At 38.5% G+C, this 20,736-nt stretch overlaps 1 protein-coding gene across 3 annotated transcripts in view; it reads left to right on the forward strand.

The window, feature by feature from the left end:
* Positions 1-260: 260 nt before the first annotated feature.
* Positions 261-20,736, forward strand: part of LOC125865841 (putative RING-type E3 ubiquitin transferase C3H69) — a 28,839-nt gene continuing 8,363 nt past the window's right edge. Inside the window, exons 1-7 of one of the 3 annotated variants that reach the window (XR_007446405.1) lie at positions 261-369; positions 1,470-1,557; positions 1,644-2,431; positions 8,351-8,420; positions 19,379-19,467; positions 19,593-19,653; positions 19,930-20,083. Coding sequence is in view for 1 of the 3 variants with exons in the window: in XM_049546099.1 (XP_049402056.1) it covers positions 359-369; positions 1,470-1,557; positions 1,644-2,431; positions 8,351-8,420; positions 19,379-19,467; positions 19,593-19,629 (1,083 nt within the window). In the remaining 2 variants the exon portion in view is untranslated. The remainder of the gene's footprint in view (positions 370-1,469; positions 1,558-1,643; positions 2,432-8,350; positions 8,421-19,378; positions 19,468-19,592; positions 19,654-19,929; positions 20,084-20,736) is intronic. The other 2 variants (XR_007446404.1, XM_049546099.1) reach the window with 2 other exon arrangements.

Raw genomic sequence — 20,736 nt, forward strand, 5'->3', positions numbered from 1 at the left:
TTCTAGTACAAACACATAAATCAAATACATGTTGCAACTTTTTAACCGATACAAAAAATTAATAATTACCCACACACAATTGAACAATAACTTTTCAAATAAGATTAATTAGTAATTAAAATGGATACCAGGAGGAAAAAACATTTATGACTAGGTAATTTAAAAGGGTATTTAGATAATTTAATTTTAAAATTTAAGAATTACTGCTTTTAAAACTAGACTATAGAACAATGGTGTAAAAGGGGGAATTACAATAATTTTTTTTATTAAACCTAATATTTCAAAGTAGAAGTAAAAAGAAAATCCAACCGCCACCTCAGGGTTGGACTGTCAGAACTCAGAGGCAAAGGTGGAAGCCATGTCCAAAAGGTGCATTTTTTATTTTGATTTTGATTAGGGTCCCGTTGTTTGTTTTTATCTATATCATCAATCCATCCTGCTATTGTTGTGTAATAATCCTCAACATTCTCAGGGATTCTATGTTGTAATTATGGTGATTTATCAGAAACTCATCTGAATATTTTCTCGCCGTCTCGTTTTAACCTCTTAACTTTAATGGGTGATTCCTAAGTTTAGCTAAAAGATTTTTTTTGGGAATCATCATGGAACAACTAATTATAGAAAGTTTTGTTTTGCCCTCTTTTTTTACCTCAAGTTTATTTTTTTTGTTTATGACAAGGAAACCTGCAGCCGCTACATTTGGTGCCCACACAAGTTTTATTGGTGCAATTAATGATTATTCTTGAAGCAGGGGCCTTCATGAAATATTTTCTTATTTAATCATGGAGCACTAGATTTGGCTTTTTCATTTGATTGATATAGAGGATTGAATATAATACTTTGTATCATTTGAAAGTGGATTTCTGCTTTAGTTTATGGGAAATCATACACAATTTAAAGATTGACTGCTATTCTGTTTCCCTAGTCACATATGAGAATGTTCCATATGCTTGTTTACATTTTTAACATGCTTATACGGTTTTCAACCGTTTGATTGCAAAATTAACTCAGTGTATTGGTAGATATATAGTTTTGTAGTACTTTGTGTTTGTGGTGCTTATGATATTTTCTGTAAATAGACTGCAAGAAACTCCGATTATATGCTATTGATGTTTGTCTTATTTGATGGTGATGAGTAATTTCAAGGAAATTGATGGTGTTTTCATTATTATCTTGGTCATTAAATTTAAGTGGTTGTTTAAAACATTTCATTGTTTGTTTATGATGTGTATCCATATATATATTTTTTTTAAAAAGGGCATTCTCTTTTACTGATAAGCGATATAAAAGTTAATATTTGAAGAGGTAAATTGACACTAGTTGTTATTTTACGTTAACTATCTACCTTAATATTTCCATTGACAAAGTATATTGTTACTTTCAATTAATCGTAGTTCTATTTGTTTGGTGATTCTCTTCTAGATGGCCATATTATATAAATCACACATGTGCTTCTAATTTTTCTCCAGGGTTCTTTGCAAGTTCTTTGCACATGGGGCATGTCTGAAGGGGGATCATTGTGAGTTTTCACATGATTGGAACAATCCTTCTAATAATGTAACATTCTTGACAATTTAGTTTGATGATCAAGGCTTAATTGATTCTTTACTTTCTGATTGTTTTCCCTTGGATCATTGTTGCAGGTATGCACCTACTACCAAAAAGGAGCTTGTGCTTATGGAAGCAGGTGTAGATATGATCATGTTAAACTGTCTCGATCACAGCCTTCAGCTCAATCTTCAGCACAACCTCAACAATATCTGCTTTCAAGTTCTGCACCTACCAATGTGCCTCCTGGAATGGGTGCACATAATGCAGATGTTGTGCCAGGTATTTCTACTGAGTATTTAGCTTCAAGCAGACCTTATGATGCTTCCAGCCAACCAGCATGGAACCAAAAGTCGGAGCTTCAAGATGCATTGGAGATTGATGACATGATTGAGTTAAACAGTGATAATCCAGCTGATCGGTCAATCTGTGCTTTTGCTGCTGCTGGTAATTGTCCTCGGGGAGAAAAGTGTCCTCGTGTTCATGGAGATATGTGTCCAACCTGCGGAAAGCATTGCTTGCATCCTTTCAGGGCTGAGGAAAGAGAGGAGCATATAAAAACATGTGAGAACAAGCAAAAGCACCTTGATTTATTGAAGCGCAGTCAAGAAATAGAATGCAGTGTATGCCTTGAACGTGTTCTTTCCAAGTCAACAGCAGCTGAGAGGAAGTTTGGGATCCTTTCTGAGTGTGATCATCCGTTTTGCGTATCGTGTATAAGGAATTGGCGTGGCAGTTCTTCCTCTGGGATGGATGTTAATTCTGCACTGAGGGCTTGCCCCATATGCCGAAAGCTTTCATATTTTGTCATTCCAAGTGTTATTTGGTACTTCACAAAAGAAGAAAAGGAAGAAATAGTTGACAACTACAAAAACAAACTCAGGTTTATCACTTTCTCTTTCCTTTTCACTACTTATCTTTCATTTTGTTAAACGATCGTAATACTAGCAAGGTCATATGAGAGTCAATGTTAAACCTCTAAGAGTCCAGCATATCCATATGATGTGTTTCCCTCAAATGCATACACAACATATATGCGGATCGTTTGAACCTTTTCTTGTCAAGATAATTAGAATTAGTTTAGTTTAGTTGCTAGATAATCACAAGTCATTGTGATTATTGGATACTGAAAATAATTGATTAACATACTTTGAATGATTATTGGATATCAATGGGAGAAAATATTTTAGAGTTATGGTTTTATTGAACAACCTGTTGAATTCTTCAATTAATTCGACTTGTTGATTTATCTTGTTATTAACCTTCAAGAATAACATTACTCATATAATTTCATCAATTTTTACTTGCCTGTTTAGTTTATTCTAGGCTCTATGTTTCTATGAGATTTCAGGTAAAATAATATAGTAATGATTTCTTGCACTAATTGACTAAGCACGACAAATATATTTATTTCTATCCTTATTTGCGAATTGATTCCCTGATGGCTAGGTTCAAGAATGTGCTATTCAATCCTATTGCAATCAAGAAGTTCCTTTTTAAAGTCAACTCAAGATTCATAGGTAGTAGCTAATTGTTGGCCAGACAATCAACTAATTAAACTCAGGATATGATAAACAAACCAATATGCTATGTTGCTCGGACTCTTCAAAAATGCCAACGGTGCGTGTCGGATTCGCCAAAAGTAGTGTATTTTTGAAGAATCCGAGACGGGTGGGGCATCAAAAGTGAAGAGTCCGCGCAACTAAGCCAATATGATAAATTAAACCCGTCTAATTAACATTTGTATATCAACATTAAGGCAGGACCATTGCTCTAGAATTAGAGAATTTAGCTACACATCGTCATGGTAGAAAACTAGAACAAAACTCGAATAAATCTCAAATATATAAAAATCAATAAAAGAAAGGAAAAAGAAGAACTCTGGATGAATCCCAAGCTTTACAAAATGTTATTAAATGGCTTCCTCCACATTACTATTGTGCCAGATGACCTAAAAGATGTGTTCTCAGCTTTTATATGTGGTACAGAAGTCGTGGGTCAAGTTTACCAGTGTCTCAGCTTTTGTTGTGGTGTTTCATGTACTCAGAAGTCAATTAACAATTCGATAATAAACTCAGTAAACAGTGTCATCAAATATTTATGTTTGGGAGGTTTTCAAGAACGAGTCTTGTAATCAGTGTGGCTACCTACTTGGAATTTCTTTCTTTCCAAATTGTCCAAAAATACAAGCTGGGACAATTCTCTATCTTCCTCTGTCTTTGCCTCACATCCCATCTCTTCCCAACTTGCTAATGTTTGAGAAATCTTGCGAAACATTATCCAAGTGATGCCACTAAGATTAAGAACATCCTCCAGATATGTTCTGTTATCTTACAATTGAGAAAAATATGGTTCACCATATATGATGTTTTCCCCACACAAACAACATCTGGGACAAAGAGTAATCCCTGTTTCATCAAGTTATCCTGAGTAAGTACAACTTCTCTTGCCAGACTCCAAACAAAACTAGAAACTTAATATGTTATCTTCTTCCATATGTGCTTCCAGGACCATTCTTCAATATAATGATTTGTTTGGTTCAAAGCTTTATAGGCTACATTAACTTTGTATGCACCACTGCTGTGTCCATTCCACCAAATTCTATTTACCCCTTCCTGTAAGCCACCAAAACTTCCCAAAAGATTGTTAAATTTAGTCACCCTATTCAGCTCCCAGTCATTAGGCATTCTTCTAAAGGTAATATCCCATCCCTGGTTTGACCACTGTTCTGCCACTATTTTATGTTGGTGATGTACTAGGTTGAAAATGTCACAAAATCTGTCTTGGAGGCTTTCTGTTCCAGGCCATACATCCTTCCAAAACACAGTTTTACTACCATCTGCAACTTTAATGGAAGAGTTGTTCTTCAAATCAGGCCATTGGGCCTTGATAGATCTCTACAAACTGACCTCAGAAGGGGTATTGACCTCATTGGTCATCCACCCGTCCTCTTCGTCATATTCTGTTTTGATGGCTCTTCCTCATAATATATGATCTTCTTGTGTGTCTTTTCAAGGCAATTTAATTTTTAAAGCCTTGTTCTAAAACTCTAGGTCCCTGATTTCCAGTCCTCCCTTCTTCTTGCTCACTGATGAGGCCTTCCATTTAACCAAATAAAAACCTATCTTCTCCTTATTTCCTTGCCACAAAAAGGATGTTCTAATGATGTCTAGTCTTTTAATAACTCCAATGGAAATTGGAAACAAATATATTATGCAAGTGAGGAGGGCATCTAACACAGTTGATAAGTATGAATCTTCCTCCCAGTGACAATTTTTTTTTTTTTTTTTTGAGAAATGTAACAGTTAGTCTATATTTATCCACAGGTATACTACCTCAAAAGTGTAGTTCCCCTCCAAAAGTGTTGTAATTACATAGGATCCTATACCTACCAAGTTACAGCCAATCTATAGTTGTGTTGATTACTTCTTAGCTGTCTAGGACTACTTGTTTACACCAAAAATAATACAGAGCTAAACAATTAAGCTTAAATCTTTGTATGTTGCTCTGCTCTCCTTCATAACATCTCTGGTTCCTCTCTAGCCATACTGTCCACCATATACATGATGAGACAATCTTCCATCTCTCCTCCTTTCTTCCTGCATTTCCATCTCTATTCCAGCACTTCAAAACCTGTTTGATCCTTCCTGGTTTCACCCATTTAATCTCTCTCATATTTGTGAACATTTGCCACAGCTGGGTTGTCCACTTGCAGTGTAAGAAGAGTGTAAGAAGAGATGGTTGACTGTCTCTCCTTGCTCTTCACACAAAAAGCACCTGGAACATAGGTGAAAGCCTCTTTTGTTCAGGTTCTCATGTGTCAAAACTGCCTCCTTAGCTAACCGCCAAGTAAAACAGTTTACTTTATAGGGTATCTTGGTTCTCCATATCATCTTCCAAGGCCATTCTACTTCCTCAATGCCAACTGTGTTGAGATCTTCATATGCTGAATTTACTGTGAAATACCCTTTGCTCCCCACATTCCATACCAGTGAGTCCTCTTCCTCAGACAGGTTACTAAATTGTGCTAGGGTAACCAAAAACTCTGCTATTCTGCACATATCCCAATCATTTAAGTTCCGCCTGAAGTGCAAATTCCATCCCTGATCATTCCATAATTCGGCTACAGTTACTTGTTGCATTTGACATAGGTCGTAGAGGTCAGGAAACCTTTGGCTTAATGGGACCTGTCCACACCATTTGTCCATCCAGAAAGCCACCTTTCTGCCATTTCCCACCTTACAATATGATCTTTCTAGCACCAAATCCCATAGATCACTGATGAATCCCATAGGGAGAGGTCACCTTTGTTGTCATCCACTTATCCCTCATTCCATATTTTTCAGCAATCACTTCCTTCCACAATGTTTCTGATGCCCACACCTTCTTGCTTATGTTCATTTCTTCCCATTTGACAAGATGATACTTCCTCTTATCTTCATTTCCTTGCCAAAAGAAAGTTCTTCTGAGTACCTCTATTCTGTTGATTACACCAGCTGGTGCTAGGAAAACAGACATCATGTATGTTGGTAAGGCATCCAACACACTGTTGATCATAGTAAGTCTTCCCCCCGGGATAAGTATTGGCTTTTCCAGTTTGCTAATTTTCTCTCACACTTCTCTATCACTCCACTCCAAATGCTTATTGACTTACTTTTTGCACCTAATGGCATGCCCAAGTAGATGGCGGGTAGCTCCCCTATTTGCCCCCTTAGTGTATTTGCTAGCTCCTCAATTTGTACCACTTCATTAATTGGATAGATGTAGCTTTTCCCCCAGTTTATATGAAGGCCTGACACAACTTCAAAAATAATGAAAATGGTCCTCAAACTTCCACGTAGTTATTTTCTTCTCACACTTCGCAATAACACCATTCCAAATTTTGGATTTTTCCCCTTAAGGCATACCATGATATACAGTGGGCAGGGACCCAACTTCTCCTTCCCAACATTGATGCTAGGAACTCCATATCAGTAACCTCATTATTTGGGAAGAAGGAGCTCTTCCTCCAATTGATGGGAAGACCTGAAACACGTTCAAAGAGAACCAAAATCACCCTCAGGTTCATAAGTTGTTTTACATTTGCAGCATAGAAGATAAGGGTGTCATCTGCTAAGTTGCTCAGGTGTGGGTGTCCGATATGGGTGCGGATCTAGAGGTCGAATCCTTCATGATCTAATTTTTAAGATTTGGGGATATGGATCCATCTATGTATACGGGTGTGGAGATTCGCCTAAAAATAATTAAAATATTTAAAAATAGAGTTATGAAACCTAAATTATTAGATATTATGTGGAGAACTTGAGGTGAATCTTGGAAGGAGATTAAAGGAAAAGGAGTGACGTAGAAATTTCTATATAAAAGGTATTCCATTTTCTTCAATTTCACCTTATCTTTTTGTATTGATTATGGGAATATTAAAATTGTCCAGACTTTCCCCATCGATTTTGGTCAAAGTACCCAAAATCTGTTTACCAAATCGGACACGGATTCCACACCCACACCCATGTCGTGTCGACGCGGGTGCGGCATCAAAAGTGAAGAGTCCGAGCAACTTAGGTCATAAATGTGTGATTGCCTTGTTGCTGTTGTCACTCCTAGCCATTTAAATTCCATTAATCCAGCCATTGTACTTTGCTGTTTTCACCATGTTGTTAATGCCTTCTGTAGCCAATATGAACAAAAAGGGAAACAATGGATCACCTAGTCTTAGCCCTCTTTGAGCCTTGAAAAAACTAGCAGGCAAACCATTTGTAAGGACAGATAACATACTGTTAAAATGCATTGTTGAATCCAATCGATCCATTTGAGTCCAAATGCCATCCCTTATAGAATATCAAGCAAGAACCCCTAGTTGGCATGATCATATGCCTTTTCAATGTGAAGCTTGGATAATGCCATATTTTTTCTGTCTGATTTTTGAGTTGGGCATAAAATACCCCTAGTTGGGCTTGCATAAAATACCAGGTTGCTCAGCCTATTTTACATCCGGCTTCAAGGCTGTAGCAAACCCCTGGTGACCCTTTGACAGCAACAATTAGAATTTAAAATATTAGAAAACTAAAAAAAGTGATAGAAAACTGGTGGATTCTCAACAAATGGTCTTTATATCCTGGGAACCTGATTGAACTTATAGAGTAGGAACTGCGGAGGGCATTCACTTCTTGGCAAGTTGGGACTAGTAAGGAGTTGATGCTGGAGCCAGAGTTTTTGACACAAGGTATCATCACACGATAGAGATATTTCTGGAAGTCATGCTATCGCCTGTTGATAACCACAGGAATCAAGGAAGGCCACTAGAGCATGATCTTTGGTAGTAAAACACCCTCAAAGGTAGCTTGCTTTACTTGGATAATCTACATAAAAGGGGATTCAAGATATCTTTTTCCTTGTGACTGGATTAGTGAATTCCCTCTCCCGAGAGCCGAACCTCTTTTATAGTAACATTTTCCTTGATTACTCTCCAAAGTAGTAACTATGATCCTTAATTTTCATATCATGAAAGATTGCTTCTATTTTGATGTTCAAGCTTTGAGAATGATACACATGAACATTCAAAGGGTAAACTTAAAAATCTAGCAAGGCAGTAGCTGTCTTGTAATGCGGGATAGTAGTTATATTTGTCACATTGATGTGATGCGGCCAATTTTAAATTGAGATGGAGTATATTTATGCTTTGTAAAGTTTTTAACTAGGATGCTTCCATGCCCCAGCTTCTCTCAGTGGGAAAACTGAACAGAAAGCAAAAGATTCTCTGAAGTGCCATTTTTAGAAGTAATTCCTTTTTATTTTTTGTTTTCAGATCTATCGACTGCAAGCACTTTGACTTTGGGAATGGGACTTGTCCATTTGGGACTAGCTGTTTCTACAAGGTAAGAAGTGTTAAGATGCCTGTCTATCTTTAGAATTTTATTGTTTCAATTAGCGACAGTGGTTTATTGCCGTGGAATAGATCTTTTTTACGTAAATTACATCATTGTATGTGAAGCAACAAAAATATACTTCTATAACAACAATCACACCTTAGTCCCAAACAAGTTGGGCCGACTATCTGAATTCCCACTTTTTTCATTTATGCTCACGTCATATCATCATCTGTCGTGGTTGTGGAGGAACTCGCTTTACACTGCAAAACTAGCTGTGAAACATATATGTTTATCTATTAAAAACCCATGTAAATCAACATACATGAATTCTTTAGTGTTATACTAGCATGTAACAAATGCATATAATATTATACTAGCATACCGTATGTACAAATATCATACCTCAGATATAGAAAGTCATACACATTCAAGTAGAAACAACATTAACCATATATTATCTAGTATCTGCATATATGCACATCACTTCACATATACTGTACCCCACTAACCAGTTCTAGCTTGGGAAACTTTTTCCCATTGATTTCAAAGTCTTAACTTTCCTCGGTCCAAGCCAAGCTTAACCTTCCACAACTTTACTGTGTCTGAAATCCCTTAAGCGACTCCAATTTATTCAAAAGAATTCTCAAACGATGTGGAGTTTGAGAAGGCAAGGAAGACTATTGAATAGTATACTTGAACTAGAGATGTGTATAATGTACCAAAATGTCTTTTTGAAGATGTTGAAATCAAAGGGTTCCTAAATATAGAAAATGACATTCTTCTTGAGACAAACCAAAAAGGAAAGTAAGACACATAAGTTAAAACTGAGGGAATACGACCTTCTAATTTTGAAATAGTAATAATAGGTGTGAATGTAATCAAAGGTTTCATGAAAGATGATTTTCAACAACTTGAACCTACTTTTCAACTATGTTTTTATCGTATCTCTTAAACAAAAATAAGGGGATGAAACAAAATAAAGAACCAGAGAAACTCAAACTTCATAAGAACAAAGAAATCGAGAAACTGCTCCAAATTTTCAATGGATCAATAAAGGCTTTGTCGGAACAGAGGTGATAGGGTGGTGTAGAGTAGCCAAGTGAGCTTGAAGTGTTTTTCGATCGAAAGCTGGAGAAGAGTCACGTGTTGGTGCGTAAGATGGTGGTGAGAGTGTCTAGGGGCATGTTGAACCTCATGTGCGTCTGTCGGTGGTGTGTTTCTTGAGACCGCGGGAGGATGGGTGAGCTAATTTTGTTAAAATTGACCTTTGGATCTTAGCTGAAAACTGAGAATTGATATCTCATCCTCGTTCAACCAATTTCCTTTTTCTTTTTTGGTTTCTTGAGCAGAAAAAGAATTAGAGGAGAAGAAAAAAGGAACTGTCAGAGTAGGGGCTAAAGTCCTTGGCTCTAATACAAACGACAACAACAACATACCCAATGTAATCCACAAGTGTGGTCTAGGGAGGGTAAAGTGTACGCAAACCTCATTCCTACCTCATGGAGGTGGAGAGGTTCTTTTTGAATGACCTTTGGCTCAAGTGCTTCAAATCAAAATGAAAAAGGAAATATGACAGTAGAGAAAACAAGTCAATTAATACAGAAAGCAAGATCAACATCCATAGAAAGAACAATAACAACAAAATACTGTAGTAACTGAAACACTAAAGACAAGATGGTGACAGCTATCAAAAGTAAGAAACTACATGTAGTCATGTACAAGGCTAATACTACACCATACATGGTGCTTCTAGACTCCCACCAAGCTTAATAATGCTGAAAAATGGGACAAAGCTCAACTACCTACTAATTTTCTACCATCAGCGACCTCCATACGCTCCTATCTAAGGTCATGTCCTTTGTAAGATGAACCTGTGCCATGTTCTACCTAATTATCTCTCCCCAATACTTCTTCGACCTACCTTTAACTCTCCTCATACCCCACTATATCCAACCTCTCACACTTTCTCACTGGGCATCTACACCTCTTCTCTTCACATTCCCAAACCATCTCAAACTCACTTCCCGCATCTTGTCCACTACGAAGGCCACTCCCACCTTGTCCTGATATCCTCATTCTTGATCTTTTCTCTTCTAGTATGCCTATACATCAATCTTAACATCCTCATTTTTGCAACTTGCATCTCCTGAACATGAGAGTTCTTGATTGACAAACACTTTATCAACAAAGTAGGTCGTCTAACCAACTCCGTAGAACTTACCTTAAGTTTTGGTGGCCTTTTTATCACATAAGATTATCGAGGTGAGGCTCCATTTTATCCAACCGCACCAATACGATGTGTGACATCATCGTCAATCTCCCTATTACCTTGGATTAAAGACCTATGATACTTGAAAACGACTCTCTTGGGAATGACCTGTGTATCAAGCCTTACTTCCACGCCTACCTCATATGAGGCATCACTGAACTTGCACTCCGGCTCAACTTGAATTGTTTAGATTCTATGGTTTGTCTCCAAACCTCCAACCTAGCGTTAACTCCATCCAATGAACCAGGTGTAACGTGTCAAAGGTCATTTGATGACACGGTCATTTGATCATTCAAACCTTTCAATTCATAGGTGCAGATCTTGAACCTATGAATGGGTTATTTTCGAAACTCACATAGAAAAAATGAAGTGAGTTAGACCAACTATATACTTGGGGATGCCCTTGGGAGCCAAAAGCAAATCTATAGGCATCTGGAATGGGGTGACTGAAAAATGTGAAAAAAGGTTGGCGAATTGGAAGCGCTAGTACCTTTCTTTAGCAGGAAGATTAATACTCATCAACAGTGTTTTGGACCCTATGCCTACCTATATGATGTCGCTTTTCCCTATTCTTGATGGTGTTATTGACAGGCTTGATGCTTAGAGGAGGAACTTCCTGTGGGAAGGAAATAGTGAAACCAAGAAATTCCACTTGGCTAAGTGGGATACTCTGATTGAGAGTAAACATGCAGGGGGGATGGGGATAAGGAATTTAAAAATTCAAAACCAGTGCCTTATGATGAAGTGGCTATGGAGATTTGCTTCCGGTGAGCAAGCTCTGTGGAAAGATGTAATACATGCCAAATATGAAATGGAGGATCTCTGTATAACTAAAATGGTCACTAACACTTACGGATCAAGCCATTTGAGAGCCATCAAAAACCATTGGCCAAAGCTCAGAGGAAACTGCAGTATTAAATTGGGTAATGGTAGGAAAACCTCTTTTTGGGAAGATAGATGGCTAGAACAAGGATCTTTAAAAACCTTGTCCTTGGATATTTTCACCCTAGTAAAGGGCCACTGTGGTAGAGATGTGGTCAAACCAAGGGTGGAATCTGAGTTTTAGAAGACCTCTAAATGACTGAGAAATCCAAAGGTTGGTGGAGTTTTACAAGGTCTTGGGGCAGTTCAAAGAAACTATTGATGCACAAGATAGTTTGGGAAGGCAGGATCACAATCAGGACAATTTCAGTGTTAGAAGAGCGTAAAAAAAGTTTAATCCTTTTTTTTTTTTTGATAATAGTAACTGTGTATTCACACCAAAAAGCCCATTAAGCAAAAGTTGATGGGGTGGGATTTACAACCCCTAAGGGCTTCATCGAGATTAAAAGACTAGATAGGAGGCTTTACAATTGTCTTTTGAAATCAACTAAACTATCTATTTCCCCCACTATATCATGTTTACACCAAAAATACAAAAGACTTATACTCTTCGTCTTGATCTTCTGGAAACAGTTAGCTTTTCCTTCAAAACATCTTTCATTTCTCTCTTTCCATAAAGTCCACCAAACACATGCTGGGATACTTCTCCACCAATCTTCTTGTGATCCCCTTCTTCCAACTCATTCCCAACTTTTCAACATATCAAAGGAGGTCCTGGGCATTACCCAACTTATCCCAAGTAAACAGAAGAACATGTTCCACAGATTTACAGCTGTTTTGCAATGAATGAACAAGTGACTATTTATCTCTGCCTCTTGCTCACACATAAAACACCTAGAGCACATCTGAATACCTCTTCTCTGTAGTACTTCGTGTGTTAAACAGGCTCTCCTGACCACCAGCCAGCTGAAACATGAGATTTTGTGTGGTATTTTAACCTTCCAAATCAGTTTCCAAGGCCATTTTGCTGTCATTGTCTGGCTGAAGTTCAAACTCCAATAACATGATTTCATGGTAAAAGACCCCTTGCTATGTAGTTTCCAAATTGGCAAATCAGAACCTGCACTTACTCCTGGGAAAGCATTTAGAGTCTGCAGCAAATCAGCTACTCTATTTATTTCCCAATCATTCATGGCCCTCCTAAAAATCAAGTTCCACCCTTGAGGACTCCATACTTGTGCCACCTTATCCATCTGTTGCAAGCTCAAGATGTATAGATCAGGAAAGGTAATCCTCAGAACCTCTTCCCCAATCCACAATTCATTCCAGAAACTTGTCTTCTCCCCATCCCTAATTCTGTACTTCAGGTTGTTTATGAAAGAGGGCCACAGTCTTCTAATTGTTTTCCACACGGAGCATCCAAAAGTACCAGTCACCTCCTCAGTGGTCCAACTATTCTGGAGCCCATATTTTTGTGAAATGAATCTCCTCCATAGTGCCACATCTTCACAACAGAATCTCCATAACCATTTCTTCAGTAGACTTTCATTCTGTGCACCTAGCTTCTTTATGCCCAGCCCACCCTGTTTTTTGTTAAGGATCACCTTATCCCATTTTACTAGATTGTACCCCTTCTTCTCCTTGTTGCCCTGCCATAGGAAAGCTCTTCTAGCCTTGTTGATTTTCTTCTCTATGTTACCTGGTAGAGGGAATAGACTCATCATATAGGTAGGTTGGCTGTCCATGACTGATTTTATAAGAGTCAGCCTGCCACCCAAAGATAGATACTGGCTTTTCCATCTTGCTAATTTCCTCTCACTTCTTTCCAGAACCTCACACCACACTTCTAGCTCTTTATTTTTTGCTCCAAGAGGCATTCCTAGGTATTTAGTAGGAAGGGAAGCCACTTGACATCCTAGATTCTCAGCTAGGGTCTGCATATTAGGGACTTGGTTCACTGGATAGAGGCAGCTTTTGTGCCAGTTGACATGAAGTCCCGAAATGCCCTCAAAGATTGTTAGGATAGCTCTCAGGTGCCTTATTTGTGTAACTTCTGCATCACAAAATACAAGGGAGTCATCTGCATACAGTAGATGGGATACCTCCATAGCATTGTTCATATTTATGTTAGCACAAAAACCTCTAATCCATCCATTCTCCCTTGCTTTCCTAATCATGGAGTTTAGGCCTTCCATAGCTAGAATGAACAGAAAAGGTGACATGGGGTCGCCTTGTCGCAGACCTCTCTGTGATTGAAAGAAACCCTCTGGATTACCATTAATTATAAGTGAAAATTTCACAGTGGATATGCAGAATTTAATCCAGTTGACCCATTTGTCGCCAAACCCCATATCTCTCAATACTTTGAGGAGGAAAGCCCAATTCACATGGTCGTAGGCCTTCTCAATGTCGAGCTTGCAAAGCACTCCTGGTTTATTTTGTTTCACCCTCGAGTCCACCAACTCATTTGCCAGAAGGGTCGCATCCATTATTTGTCTGCCCTTCAAGAATGCCATCTGATGTTCGTCCACTAGAGTTCCCATAACTGTCTTCAATCTCTCAGTGATAAGCTTGGCTATGATTTTGTAGACTCCACCAATTAGACTTATTGGTCTGAAGTCTTTTAGCTCTTCTGCTCCATGCTTCTTGGGAATAAGTGCTACAAAGGTAGCATTGAAAGACTTCTCAAAAAACTCGTTCTGGTGAAAATTATGTATTGTTTGCATCAGGTCTTCTTTCAAGGTCGGCCAACATTCCTTGTAGAAGCGCATTGTAAAGCCATCTGGGCCGGGGGCTTTGTCACCATCACACTGTTTGAAGATACCCAGTACCTCAGCTTCAGTAAATGGCCTTTGCAGCCACTCTTGATCTTCCTGGGAGATTCTGGGGCAATTTGCAATCGCGAAAGCTGGCCTCCAACCTTCTGGTTCAGTGTATAAGTTCTTATAGAACTCAATCATGCTAATTTTGATTTGTTCTGGATCTTTGATTTCCTCCCCTCTGACTAACAGTTTGTCAATAGCATTGTATCTCTTGTGTGCTGTTGCCATTCTCTGAAAAAAATTTGTGTTGTTGTCGCCTTGTTTTAGCCATAGAACTCTGGATTTTTGTCTCCACCTAGCTTCCTCATTTTCTGCCAGCTTTTCCAGTTCTACTAGGACAGTTGCCCTTACCATCATTTCGTCTTCATTTAGGTTCCTGGTATCTTGAGCCAGATCAATATCAGCCAATTCAGCTAATAGGTTGTTCTTCTTGGTTCCTAGTTCACCACAGACTCGCTTGCTCCATTCCTTGATTTTTGGCTTGAGCATCTTTAGCTTCATGCTAAGTATATAATCAGGGCATCCCATCACTTCAAATTCATCCCACCATTCCTGTACTTGTTCTCGGAAACCCTCTATCTCAAGCCACCAATTCTCGAACTTGAAGTAGGGTTTCTGTTTTCCCCAGTCACCACATTGTAGCAAAATAGGACAGTGATCAGACGTCACTCTAGGCATGACCATCTGTTTAATGTTCTTGAAAAACTCCTCCCATTCTACTGAATAAAGAAATCTGTCTAATCTAGCGGCACTGTGATGATTTGGCCCTCTGAACCATGTGAAGTTTCCCCCGCATAGATGAGGATCATGTAGCTCCATTTCATCTATCCACTTGGAGAAGTCGGTCATTACATTAGTGATTCTGCTACAGCCTCTCCTTTCTGCCATAGTTCTGACTGTGTTAAAATCGCCACACGTCACCCAAGGTCCTTCACATAATTCTTTAACCGCTGCTACTTCTTCCCAGCACTCTAGCTTCTCACTTCTGATGTGAGGAGCATATACACCAGTGAGAAACCAATTAAAAGAATTATGCACTGCTTCGAATTTATAGGTGATTGAAAACTGCCCTGTCTCCACTACGCTACCTTTCCACACCCTGCGATCCCACATAATCAAGATCCCCCCCTTGTTTCCATCAGCTTCCAAATACCCACAACGCATCCACCTGCTGGGCCATAGATGTTTGGCAAAGCTATCCACATCTTTATTCACCTTTGTTTCCTGGAAGCAGTAAACATCTGCTTTCCACTTGAGCATAGCACTTTTAACAAGATTTCTTGTAGAAATATTGTTAATCCCCCTTACATTCCAAGATAGTAATTTTACCTTCATTTGAAAGCCAAACTCAAGACTCTCCCTTTTGTTCTGGATCCCTCCACTTCTTGGTTCAGACAGGACTGCAGATTTTTGAGCTCGTTTTTTCCAATTCCCCTATTTCTGGCCGTAGCATTTGAACTATCAGACTTCTTGTTTTCCAGTGCTGCCTTTCTCTCATCTAATCTCATCAGTAGGGCATGTGTTTCTTCCCTAAATCCTTCGAAAGCAACCCCATATGCGGCACTCAGTTCCATGATATGGGCATTGATCCATTGTGATGCCTCACCCTCTTGATCTTGCCGAATTTCGGGCATATTGGTAGACACTGGTTCGACATCGTGAATCTGTTGTATCTGCATACTGTGTCCAACTTCGAAATTTTCCGGCGGCTTTGAGCCTTCCCCGACCTCTTGTAATTGCTTTTCCAGATTTTTATCTAATCTGTTTTGGGCCATTACCCCCTGTTGGATGTCGTATGCCGCTCTCTGTTTGGAAATTGGTGTCTGTTCAACCAAGTTTACCACTGACGACGATTCCCAGGAACTAAAAGCTTCGAGGAATTGCGTAGCCAGGGTCTTAAGATTAGTCAGGCCCTCCTTTGCCCTTTCATTAAAAGTCACGTGACCCTCACATGCTTTCTCCTTTGTCTGAGGGATTATGAACAGCCCACCTTTACAATTGAGGCCCAAGTTAATTGTTGGGTCATGACCTACAAGTAGGTCTTGGCCCATTAATTTAAACTTGGAACCCTCCTCACGTGTCTCTGTATTTGCACGTGGTTGTCCAGCTGTGGCTGACATATCACTATCCAAAGTACGATGCAACTCACGATCCTTTGGTACAAATATTTTGGACCGCTGGGTAATATCCACTTTCGAAGGGATTCTTTGGCTCTGTTCTTCTCCGGCGAACACCCTTGCAGGACTTTCAGTCCAGATTTGCATTGTGAATTGGAGGTTTCCATCGTCTATCGTGACCTCTTTAGGTACTTTGGTGCCATCACCTTCGACCTTGATTCTCGCCCATTTTAGTTGATTTCGTAGTTGTGGTTCCTCCTCTGTTTCGACCCATCCTCCGCAGAAATCACCGATGGCTTTGAACACCCCGTGGGACCAAAATTGAAGGGGCATACCAACGATTTTGACCCATGTTGTTCTAGCTCTCTCTGTCTCCAATGATGTACATATCGTCGGATTCCACCATTGGAAAAGCACTGGAGAGTTCCTCCAACTCCAATTACCTTCAACTACTTGTTCTGCCGTGATCATGGAGGAGAACTCAAATAAGAAGTAGTCGTTTCCCATCTCGTAAATATTCAAGCCATAAGTCTGCTTCCAAAGGTCATTTGTCCACCTTCTGATATCTGCAAGGGTTGGGGCTTCACCTTTACTGTATACAAATTTTCCCACTAAACTCTTCTTTAAAACTTCACTGTATGAGTTTGCATTATCATTAATGCAGATTCTATCTCCCCTCTTGAGTATTCCCTCTTCCCTAGAACCAATATTCCCCTTGTTTGCCCATTTAATGCTCTTTAGAATTTCTGCATACGGTATATTCTTATCCACCAACCTATGTACTCCTCGGTTCCCCACGTGTTTATGGCTGCTGATAAATCTCTCAATCTTTTCTGCAATTCCTGACCATCCTGAGTTGAGAGTCATTTCAGGGATGATAATAACTGCCCTTCTTCTGCCTTTGATGTTTATCAAGCTAATGTACCTTCCATACTTGTTGTAATTTCTGGCACAATAAATCTCTGAGAAAGCATCCTTTTTTCTTCCATCTTCGCACCGTATTCCCCTTTGTTTTTGAGGCCTCCCGTAGAGTCTGAGAGATCCATTCCAATGCTTTGGCGTTGAAGGTTGTTCTTGTGACGAAGTTCCTGCTTCTTTCTGTCCAGTCATACCAATCACCTGCTGTTCCGGGTGTTCGTGTGATATCGTAGGATTTAAATCCGACTGCGAAGTATATAGTGTCATCCATCGAGGGTTAGTTCTAGAAAAGTTTTAGTAGGGAAAAAGAGAAGGAAAGGAGAGGTAGCTTCCGGTGATCAGAAGGATCACCGGAGAAGAAAGAAAGAAATATCAATCTAGACAATCATCTCGATATTAGTGCCTGAGAGAAAAGTCTTTCATAAATGAAAAAAAAAAAGAAGTTTAATCCTTGTAACAGTCAGAGGAATGGGTGGCCATGGAAGCTGATATGGAAAACTAAAATCTCCTACAAAGTGACTTGTTTTATTTGGCTCCTTGCTAAGCAGGCAGTTTTGAGGCAGTTTTGACCCAGGAAAATCTTATGAAAAGAAATATTCAACTGAGTCCTAGGTGCCTTTTATGTGGTGAAGAAGAAGTAGACTATCAACCATCTCTTCCTTCACTGTAGAATAACCAACATTTTGTGGAATGTTTTTATCAATCTGAAGGGCATGAAATGGGTTATGCCCTCGGAAACTTACGCAGACTCTGAAGATATGGAGCAGTTATGCAAGCATTACTGGGCATAAAGAAAGATGGAAAATCATTCCGGCTTGCATCTGGTGGTCTGTGTGGAAAGTACGAAATCACAGATGCTTCCAAAACAAGAGTAATTCCATCCAGAAGATTAAGATGAACTGCTTAGTTTTATTTCTATTTTGGTGTAAACAGGAGTACATGGTAGATCTATGATCGTTATAGATGTTTTAGGTTCCCTGTAAATTTTGCTATAGGATTAAAGATCTTCCTGCTACTCTCCACAGTTGTAATTAGGAACCTGTAATTTGTTGTGGCAGGTTCTGGTTTTTTGTTTTGGAATAGAATACAAGTTGTTACCTTCTCAAAAAAAAAAAACCTAAAAGCAACTTGGACAAAAAAACTAGTGACTTAGACAAATCTTTTTTGTCGATAACCTCAGACCAATCAATCGAATATTGATTAATATGTGATATCATGTAAAGAAATAAGAGATTTAAGAATGAATTGCTTGATCAACACCTCGAACATATTGGGGTCCTTAAACAGGAAGGAAAGTGATGCCTAGTAATTCTTATGTCTATTTGCATAATTATCGTGACTCTAAACCTTTCCTATACATACAAGGAAACGGCTCTTGCCATTTTAATGATTTTATAATTCTTAACAATCTCCCCCGATCATTAAGAACTTCCTTCTGGTCTGTTGAGGCAATAACCTATTTGCTAGGCGTTAGAATTCTGATAGAATGATTTCAAAGTAGGATATTGATGTAGTTAACCTTTGTAGGTCTGGGTTGCTGCGTCTAACTTTTTCAAGTTTGGAATTTTGAATCTGATGTGTCCAAAGATATTAATATGATGTGATCTTCAAAACATATGACACATCAGTGTTTTGTGAGATTCATGCTTATTAGTTTCAGCCTAGCTACATTTTCTTTACTTTTCCAGTCTGTCTTGATGATAGTTTATCCCAAGTCTGTTGATTTTTTGGTTGTTTAGTTTCCACTGGTAATATTGAATAACAAAGAAGTGGAAAGTTTAGTTTTTGATGTTTCCATGCAAATCAAATGCAATCCACCTTCACACAAATTGAAGGATAAGTTCTCTCATGAAAGGAGATTCGTGATCAAATTTAGACATTTTTTTGCTCAAGAATAGTGATATTACATCATGTTAGCAATGTTTCTCCTTTATATTTCCCATCTTTTGTCTTTGTTCACATTTTGATATTTTTGTTTAAGATGCTTATTATGGACATTGTGGTCTCCTATTGCAGCATCAACACCGTGATGGTCGTCTGGAGGAAGTGGTACTACGCCATCTTGGTTCTGAAGATGGTAGCACAGTAATCGCTAAAAATATCAGGTCATATATCCTTGGAACTTTTATTTCTTCATGATTTGACAACTCACTCTCTTACATGGTGTTATACTTTGCTTTGGTTTATGATCATCATTTGATTCGCTCTTCCATGTTACTGGTTTCCATAGGCTCTCGGACTTCCTTAGGAATTTGGAAATTAGGTGAACAGTTTCTTTTAGTAATTTCAAGGTATGTTCAAATCATCCTGTTTGCTTTTTCTCTTTTGTATTGGTGGCATTTTTGCCCGATTAATGGATTTCTTTGGTGTGATATTTCTTTTTGGCTTTAAAAGAAAGACTATAGAGCTCCTTTTGAAATGGAAATTGAAACAGTAATTAAAATGTTTTTTGGGGCTTACCTCGATGTGTAATTCCACCCGCCAATCCATTATTTAATGTTCTTCGAATATTTGTTCATGATCTATGTTAATATATTGTTTGATGACCAACTTTAAAATTGGTGTAGATGGGGTTATGATATAAATGAACATTTCTTCATGTCTCGAAAGCCAATCAATTCACTCAGAGGCAATGCTTATTTCAATTGCTTATCTGTTGCCTTCAGGATGATCAGCAATTGCGAACATTATGTTATATACAAGAGTTCTTTATAACACTTTGTAAGTGAGCTATGATTTCATGGTTGAGTTTCCTTCACTGGCTGCTTTTAGTGTTGAGTTGAAAGCACTTTATCATGCAACTCAAGTTCTGAATAGACTAAGCGTTCAATTGCAACTATAATTGGATGTGAATCCATGTCGAATCCCGCAAGGAGCAATGTCTAGGTGTGCCTAGTAGTAAGAAATCTCTTCAATCTTAGTCCAATTCTAATATTTATTTGGGTTTTCAATTAAACTAAAACTAAGATTGCAATAGAAGCAAACCAGTAAAGAAGAAGAGTTCAAATCAAGTGATAAAAGATGCTATGGTTGTAGCCCCTAGTTGGTTTGCTTTTGTTGATGGACACTCCTTGTGTTGTCTAATCGTTTGCTTATTGATTATGGTCCAATTGTGATTTACCCATAAAATCTCCCTAGAAATAATGGGCCTATCCCAATTAAGTTCTCCCTAAAGATTTCTAGAAGAGGAAGCTTCTTTGTATTTCTTTATGAATATACAACCCATGAAAATGGGGATTTATACTTTATGAGTCCTAGACTAAATAAGGAAAGCCAATACTACACAATCAATTTCTAATCAATTAGATTAAATATAATATCATCCTACTCCTATAATTCAGCTATCAACATCAATCACCCCCCCCCCCCCCCCC

Source organism: Solanum stenotomum, chromosome 5 (genome assembly GCF_019186545.1).
Source record: "Solanum stenotomum isolate F172 chromosome 5, ASM1918654v1, whole genome shotgun sequence".
NCBI lineage: Eukaryota > Viridiplantae > Streptophyta > Magnoliopsida > Solanales > Solanaceae > Solanum > Solanum stenotomum.